Source organism: Haliaeetus leucocephalus, unplaced genomic scaffold (assembly GCF_000737465.1).
Source record: "Haliaeetus leucocephalus isolate CR32 unplaced genomic scaffold, Haliaeetus_leucocephalus-4.0 Scaffold473, whole genome shotgun sequence".
Classification (NCBI taxonomy): domain Eukaryota; kingdom Metazoa; phylum Chordata; class Aves; order Accipitriformes; family Accipitridae; genus Haliaeetus; species Haliaeetus leucocephalus.
In genome coordinates this window covers 4,586,228-4,595,143 of record NW_010972909.1, presented here as the reverse complement: position 1 = coordinate 4,595,143, position 8,916 = coordinate 4,586,228, and the positions used below count along the sequence as shown (strand labels likewise).

The 8,916-nt window shown below is 45.0% G+C and overlaps 1 protein-coding gene across 1 annotated transcript in view; it reads left to right on the top strand.

Moving 5' to 3' along the window:
* Nucleotides 1–2,287: 2,287 nt before the first annotated feature.
* The window catches only part of NTF3 (neurotrophin 3), a 54,212-nt gene continuing 47,583 nt past the window's right edge, over nucleotides 2,288–8,916 (top strand). Inside the window, exon 1 of the mRNA XM_010575326.1 lies at nucleotides 2,288–2,408. Coding sequence (XP_010573628.1) covers nucleotides 2,391–2,408 — 18 coding nt within the window. The 5' untranslated portion in view covers nucleotides 2,288–2,390. The remainder of the gene's footprint in view (nucleotides 2,409–8,916) is intronic.

Genomic DNA, 8,916 nt, shown 5'->3' with positions numbered 1-8,916 from the left:
AAAAAAAATCCACCCCCAGACTAACAGATGAAGGTGTAAAAATACCTAGAAAGAAACAGCTTCAGAACAACAGAAACGTCTTTAGAGGAAAGGTTGGAAAACTGCAAGGACCAAACATGACTCCATTTTCTATAGCTGCGAAAACACCCTGTCTACAATGCTTTTTACAGTGCACACATATTTGGCAAGATTAAGGTGTCACATCTCAAATTACAAGGCGTCTGATTGCCCACAGACCCAGACACAAGTGCAGGGCAAAACCCCACAACTTGTGCAAACCGCCTGGCTCTGATAGGTTTGCCTCCCATCAGAGGTAGGCAGTCCCTCTGCCTAGGACATTTACTTGTAGCCTACTTATTTTCCTTCTTTTTTTTTTTTTTTTTGCTGGGCTAGCTGCAAATGCAAAGTTCCCGGGCTAGGGCTGCCTTCAGATGCTTAACCCTTTGCCTACCTCTAGAGGAACATTCACCAGCCCCAGGAAAATTTTCTATTCCTAGCACTGTTTGTCTACTTCAGGAGATTAAAAGCTGAGTCACATTTTAGGCATTTCTCAGATCTGACTACAGTGCTGAGGCTGGGGCAGGGTGGGGGGAAACACACGATTTGAATCTGATTCCCTCCTCTGAGCTGAAAAAGCTCTAAAAATGATGGAAACAGCATTCAGCCAAATGGTGAAGACAAAAAGGCTCTAGAGTTATTCAAGGTTTGAGTGGGTTTTTGATTGGCAGAGCAGCAAGTTTTAGTATAGAATTCTTAGGAGGCAGTGGTGGAAGATGACTCTTTCCTTCTCCATCTGGGCAGTTAGAGGGAATAAGTGACACAGGCAGAATTTATGAGACAGATACAATTTGTAGAGTTCAGAGTTCCCTAAATAGGATTATGTTATCGTTGAAAAAAGTCAGATAAAGGACAACCAAAACAAACAACAATGACCGTATTTCAATCCACCGTGGAAATATTTCAATAAAACTGTGACAAGTATCTAGGTAGATTAAAATGTCTTAAAGAAGATGGTACAATGCTTTGACAGCATGAGAGGGCTAATCATCCTTACACAGGGAGGGGAAAGAGGAAAAATGCCTTGGTTAAATAACAAAAGAAAAAAACTTCATGAGCTAGTAAAGGAAGTCTTCTTTAAGGAAACAATCTGGTGACTCTTAAGATTTGAAGTGTTATATCGTATCTTATATGACCACGTTCTTATGGTTATGACTTGCTCAATTATGCTTGAATCAAATAGAAAAGAAAGATGACTTAAGCATGTAAATTTAGAGGGAGACTTAGAGGCATGCAGCTAAATTTATCAGCCATCTCTGTGAGCAATCACTCTAAATAAAAAGTTTGGAAACCAGTCACTGCTGGTTGCTGATGAACTTTCCATGTTTTTGGCACTCGCCATCCTTTACTTAATGGACTAATCTGCAAATCAAAACAGGAGGAATATCTGGACACAAAACCATCCTAAAGTCTGTTCTCAACAGTGGATATTTCTCCTGACACTTATTTTTGTGTCATGGGGGTGACCTGATTGACAGAAATACTGACCAAAGAAATAAATTTGTGTAAGATTTGGAAGTAATAATAATAAAAAAAAAAAAAAAAGAGGAGCCAGAGGGAGAGAGCAGCGGCTTACGGTATTCTAGTTCTGTGTCTCGGTTTCACCTGTTTTACATGTCCTATAATGACTTCTGAATATGGGTAAGAATAGCAACACATGCTGGCAGTTTGACCAAAGGGTGTGCGTGTGCATGTGTGTGAGTGTGCATGTGGGAGACAGAGAGAGTATGGGGGAAAGAGCTGGGGCGGGGGGCGGGGGGGGGAGTAGATGGACCATTAGAGTGCAAACACAGAGACATTCCTGCAATAAAATACTTGTCTTCTGAGAATCACAGTCCGGAAGAGATGGTTATGATTTAACAAAAGAATTCTCTAAAATGTTCCCTGGTGCTAATACTGTTCTTAATAATATGAAAAGATTTTGCCAGGAAGAGGAATAAAACTATCAATTGGATTTAAAAAAAGAAAATAGGCACATGATGGGTTTTTTAGAGCACACAGGGGGAAAAATGACCTTTACGACAGCTTTGTCATTTTAAAAAAAATGCCTCATTCTCTGAAATTCCCCAACCAGGCAAGGTTATTATAAATGGTAGGTAGGGAAAGCAGAGCGTGGCAATAAAGGGGTTAATCTGCAGAGCACAGAGCCATCTGGCTGAGCTGGTTTGTTATAATCGAGCAGATTATGTTCACGGGACTCAGAGTTTAAGGCTCCTCTCCCATAGAGCAACTCTGCACAACCCAAGCAGACCAACTTTGGGACTTTGAATGAACATATTTACATCCACCTTTCTCTTCATGTCGACTTTTCTGGAAACATTCACACGGATGCCATGGTTACTCCTACCACGGTAAGGGAAATTTGACGTTTTCTAATAGGGTCCTAAGAGGGCGGGGAGGGGAGGGGGGGGAGAGGGGTCCTTTAAAGAAGTATAATGGGGAGGGAGGGGGTCTTGTAAGCAGTAGATCTGTCCCAAATGTTGCCTTTCCCATTGTGCCTCCTCCTTCCCCCACCCCTACTTGCCCTATAGCTTGCTTTAGTCCTGAGGTTCCTCTCTCCTGCTCTGCACGCTGTTGTTCAGGTCCCTGGCAAGAAAACAGCAGAGGAGAAATATGAGGTGCTAAAGGAATCTGATTTAAGAGGCAAAAGCAAAGGAGACGCTTGGTTTTATTTTAAGAGGGAAACCAGCAACTTCAGATACAACAAAAGGGGTTGCAAATCTTGAGCGTGGATTGCAAGAACCAGCCTCAGCACACACAGCATGCTTGCCCTCAGGGAAAGTTAGAGTCCATGACAAGCAAAGTCAAAATTCCCAATTTCTAGACCTCGCCTGTCTCAGGTAACTAACTTCGCTGGAGCTTTCTTCTTTTTTCTATGCCAGACACTGGAAACCCTATTCATGACCTTTGAATCAATCCCCATTCTCCTCAAACCCAAACACTAAATTCTGCGGGAGGAACTGCAGATCAAAGGATTCCGTGCACATCTGTGTCTAGGTGAAAAAGATACACTCACTCTGTGCTAGGATGGCAGGAAAACTATTCTTACGCTGCAATTTCCAGCGTTTGGTAAGTGCCTTCTAGGAATGCAGCACACAACTAATCAACACAGACGTACATATAGAGAGCAAAATAGAAAGCTGTTTCTCATCTAAACAGCTGAAATGCAGCTTAAAGCGTCAGTTACTGGCGAGTCCTTATGGAGACACCAAACTGCTATTAGCCAAGAGGGGAAAAAGTCCTTGAATGGTTTAGATACTTTTCTGATCAGTTCTTAATCCTTCATTAAAATAAACGGGAAAGCTCTGTGTTGGTCCTATCTCTTGAACTATAAATATGCAGTATCCGGAGAGATGGATATTTTGGATTGAATAGGGCTGCTATGCGCACATTCTCTGGTTCCTATATTGCAAAACCAGTTATTTAGAGATGACTCTGTGTGTGTGAGGGGGGTTGCTTCCCCCCCCCTTTTTAAATAGACAGGGATGTGTGCTATATGGTCCAGTCAATTGTTATGAGCTACAACCTTTCAGAAAGCACTCTTTGCTCTTAGGCTTATGTGATTTGTTGCATGAGGAGTGCAAATGGTATGTAAAGTTTGCCTTTACATTATGCCTTCAGGAAAATACCCAGACAAATAGGAGAGGCATTCTCAGGCGCAGAAATACCTGATATGTGCAAGCCTGTAAGTGGAGGAGTCGTGCAAGAAACACCTATAAATAAGATGTAAGAAAAAGGAAAATCTAATAATAAAAAAAAGAAAAACTCACTTTGTGGCAAGGCAGACAAAAGCGGTAGAGAATGGAAGAGAGTTCGGCATGCTTCCAGCTGCTAGTAGTAAAAAGACTGGTCTTCGATACACGTGTCAGTACCAGGAGCTCTGTGTGTGAGCATGGTGGGGGGAGGAAAACTAGACATGATTGCAGGTGGTGGACCCAAAGTATGGGGACAAAAGGATCTACCAGCAAAGCCAGGAGGGAAGTGCTTTGTGTAGAAGGGTGCTATACGTTGAGGTGTGCAATACATGTAGGTTTAGGATTTTTTTTTTTCCCCAGGGGAAGAACAACTAAATGGTACATAGAAAGATAGATATAAGGAGTTTGGAGGGAAAGTGTTATATACAAGTAATAAGCTCCTACATATTAAGTGTTGTGTATTGGGGTAATAAGGGCAGGTGAGCAAAGCAAAAGTAGTTAGCTTAAAAGTGGAACTGCTGCAGGCCAACTAGAAAAAGAGGATCCTTGTGGGTGGAAAAAAGTTTAGGAGCTCAGAAGGGGAAGTAACACTTGAGAGGGATGGGAAAAGGTGCGGACTGGAGGCTGGGTGAGGATATGAAAGGGACATACAAAGATGCTAGGGTCTGCAAGGGGGAGGTAGGGTATGGAGTGGGAGTGAAGGGAGAAAGGTGAAAGCACAGGACACAAAGGATGTTTGGAGGAGGAAGAAAAATGTGAACTATTGTCTATTTGGAGAAAGGTATGGAAAATAAACAGCTACATGATGCTTTGGGGGGGGCGTCTAAAGGAGACACCTTTGATTCTGTCAAGAAATAGATACGAGGATGTATTTGCGAGGAAGGTGTTAGAGTATGAAAGGGAAGGCTTGCGTGGTGATGGAAACACATGCCAAGAAGAGGAATGCAGAGTAAAAAATGAGCTGGATGGAGATAGGGTGTGGTGATGGGAAAAGGGTATAGGCATCCATAAAGGTATGTGAGGGGGTAGCTGCTAAGAGAAATTTCAGAGGAGGTTGGAAGCCTGCTGGAGCATGCTGCCTGGTTGCAAGGGAGAGACAAAAATAGGGAAAAAGCTGTGTGAAGGTGCTGTGAGGAAATGCAAGATAGTGGATATCATGGGGGGCAGGGGGAACTGTGACAGGAATATAAAGATGTGGCAGGTCTTGAGAAGCATGAGAATGTGGGAAAAATGAGGAATGTAGGAGTCATGAGGATGAAATTAAGAGCTAGGTTTTCTGTAAAAGTGCCTAGGCAAAAGGTGATTTAGAGGAGGTATAGGGCAAGAGAGCACAGGGTGAGAGGAAATTTAGTTTTGTATTTCTTCATAGGCAAACAGAAAAAGTAGTGCAAAGGTGCAGGACTGGCTTGGCCAGCAGAAACACAGGATGCCACCTTACTGGGTAATTGGGATAACAGGGGAAGAACAGGCAATATGTTGCAGGGGAAGCAGTTGAGGAAAATAATGGAAAGTAAGGAATAATGTGAGGGGTGTGGGAGGAGGAGAACATGTACACAAAAAGGAGTGATTTTCTGTTGAAAGAGATGTAACAAATGTGCTTATATCTCTGTGGTAGGTACCAGCTAAGTGAAGCAGCAAAAGGGAACGGACAAATGGGCTAGCAGAGAAATGACTAAAGATATAAAGGGGCGGGAGGAGGAGGAATGGGAGGGGGTAACTACCTGGAGGGCCGTATATGCCACACAGCTGTACTAAGGTCAAAAGTAAAGTGTGAAATGTGTGGGGAGGCGAGTGGAGTTAGGAGCTGTAGGGCATGAGGTGGAAGTGAATGGGAATGACAGTTCATGTTACGAGGGGTGAGAAGCTTGGCGTAGGTTGACACACGATGGTGTGTAAGCGAGGAAGGTACCTGCCAGTTTGCCTGCTTGTAAGGGCTGTGGAAAGGAAGGTGAAAGGAGTGAAAAGTAGTGTCTGATAAGAGAGAGTATTGCACACAGCTTGCTCAAAGTAAATGAGAGAAGTACAGGTAAGGATTGCAGACCTGACTGTGGGGCCTGGGAGAAGGAAAACAGCTTATGGGGGAGGGAAGAGTGATGAGGAGTGGAAAAAGTTTATGACGGCTTAAGCCATCTGTAGTTAGCTGCCTCCTAGTTTAAGGGAGGCTGTGTAAGTGTGCAAGGAGCCGTACATGCATGCATAGCAGCTTGAGAGCAGCATGGGAGTTCAGTGCAAGGGGAGAGTAAGTAGGAGGCACAGGTAAATGCATATAGTCAGTGACAATAGGTGCACAGATAGAGGAGATGCTGGTTTTGTGTGCGGATCAGGGACAGATGCGTTCAGTGAGTGTTGTGCTTACGTGAGTGGCAGAGTTGCGGAGGGAGGCATGTGATGAGAATGATCTAGCTGGTCTGCAGCAAGAAGCTGAAATCCTTGAGGGGCATGTCAGAGTCCTGGGCTGCTGTACGGGACGTGTGTCTGTGTGGAAGTTACAAACACGCACCCAGGGAGCCGTGCTGATGTGTGAGATGGCTATGAGAGGCCGACCGGAGAATCACACGTCCACTGCATTTGTGGCACAGCTCTGCGTGTCGAAATAAGTTATGACATAAGACACATAACAGAGGTGAGTTTCACGAGTGCAAAGCAGCAATGTTTGCATTGAGAAGGAGGGTAGGGAAAGATGACTAACTGAGAAAATGGTTTGGTGCGTGGGTAGCAATAGGACCGAATGTGCACTAGTGTCTTCTGCATGATGTGCACAGCAGGCAGATTCTCCTCTAGAGATTTTGCAGGCTTTTTCTCAAGAACTACTGAATAATCCTAAGAAAATCCCAGGACATCTCACTAAAATATTTACAGCAGCTTCATTTGGAGCTATATCAATGCACCTTATTTTCATGCCTTAAAACTTCAGTATAGAACTGCTGGCACAAAATGGCAGAGAGATTTCTCTAGGACCAGTTAACAGGGCTACTAGGTAGTTAACAAGCATTGGGTTGAAGTATACATAGGGAGTACAGATGTCAGTCAAAGGAAACAAGAAACTACTGGCTTTCTCCATGGCTTGAAGCAGTACTGGAGTAATGTGCAGCTGCTTGAAGGTTGAAAACATAGAATACATCCTGGATGTGAGGGAGAAACATGAAGAACATCTTTCCCTTCAGAACAATCGCATATATTGACAACATCTGTTCTTCAAATCGGCTTGCCTAGGGCTTGGTGTCTTAAGCACTGTCCTACACTGGGTAGGAAAATGTTCATTTCAATCCATAGCTGATCAGAAGATTGTGAGTAATCCTGTAACACTTGCACTGGGAGAAGACAGTCCGATCATACCGAACCACTAGACTTGAAGGCTGAAGCCTCTGGGCCCCAGACCTTATGTAGCATCAGTCACATGAAAGTTCATGGATCCCTTTCCTGTTTACTCCAGGGATCAATTCCTGCCAAAAAAAAAGTAGCCTGTAAAATACTTAGCTAATAGTTAGTGCTTGTGCAGCCATAGGCTGTGTTGGGAGCCCATTGTCCTACTTTATGCAGTGGTTCCCCACTGCAGAGTCCAGTTCAAGCTCTCCAGCTGGATAATTTTTCCTGGCGATGCTTGGAGCTGGCTGTAGTCAGCAGCAAGCCCCTTTCTCCTCTGGTGGCCGTGAACTTCCCACCATGGCAGATTGCGGGCGGTGGGGACACTGATGTGGCTGTCCATGAGAGGGAGATGCATGACCACAGCCAGCGGTCCCGGCCACTGGGATTCTGCTGGGCTGAAACCACAGACCACAGTCTGCTCAGCCCACTGCCACCAGCGTGGCCCAGGATAATGCCCTGGCCTCCAACCGCTCCCCTTCCTCCCTGCCTAACCGCTGAGAAAACAAAAAGCAAATGGTGGCATCAACGTGCCAGCTGGCCAGGAAAAGACAAAGGGGTTGATGGGTACAATTAGTCCTGGATTTCTGCGGAAAGGGGATCAAAGCAGGAGTGACCGAGCTGTGTTTGAGTGCGAAGAACATGGGGTGTTTGTGCCCACCTGGACTCCTTTGTAGCCACAACACAGCCAGAGAAATGGGTTTGCAAGGGCTGGAACATCTGGGTGTCCCTGCAGATGTTTGCTGGTGCGGGGCCATCTGTGTGTCTCCTCGTGGCGACCGGGAGCGGACAGTGGAAAGAAGCGGCGTGTGGGTAGGGATGACAGAGGTGGATGGCAGCTGTTTCTGTGTGGGAGACAGCCACCCCTGTTCGTACATCTGTCGGTGGGGGATGTGGGGATAAGTCGCTTTCTGAAGGGACAGATGGGATGTGCGTGTGAAGAGAGAAATGGTAAGGGTGGATATGGAGTCGTTTCAAGGTTGTGAAATGAGTGCTGGAGGGAATAGACAGAGCTATGTTCCTGACTGTATCATAAGCCTGAAGTCCATAGGGGAAGGGAACTCCTCCACAGAAAGCCTCAAGGAAGATTTTACTTCCTGAGGAATTAAAAGAAAAACACACCCAGGCATCCAGTTCAGTTAAGATTCTCCTCTCCTTCACATGGTACAAGCATCTTGCTGTCTGAGCAAGCTAAGCAAGGTGGCCTTTTCCTTCAGGTCAGCAAGCATTTGGAAAGATCAGAACAAGACCATATACTCATCCCTCTCTTATTTTTCTCCACCTCTCTCTCCTCTCCACCTCTTCACACACACGTAAAAGGCTCTTTCCCAATTCTGCTTCTAAGTTTGTGTTTGAAATTTTCCTCTGCAGAAATGTGCGATAAAGATACGTGTGACTGAGGACACTGGTGTGTTGGGGGAGGTTGTGTGTTTGTACATGTTGAAACGAAGCTCAGTGGTAGTCATCTGGAGCTCAGAGAAGTAAAGTGTTGGTTGCATTTCAATGCACATGGAAAGGATAGCAGGTAATTCCATGTTTCCATCAGGCAGTGCCGGGAAACCAGCATGGATGACTCATTGCCACTCTGCTTGTGCTTTAGAGGGAGTCACTGCCTGCCTAGCCATGTAAATACACAGATTAAATAGAGCAAAGTCTATTATTTGTGTTATCTATTACAAACCTGTACCAAAGGTGATGAAAACACTCTTGGAGGATTGCATCCTACAGGGTAAGATTTGCAGCACTCCTCCAACATTTTCTGTGCTTCAGCTGCACGTGTGTCATGTTTTAACCCCAGCCA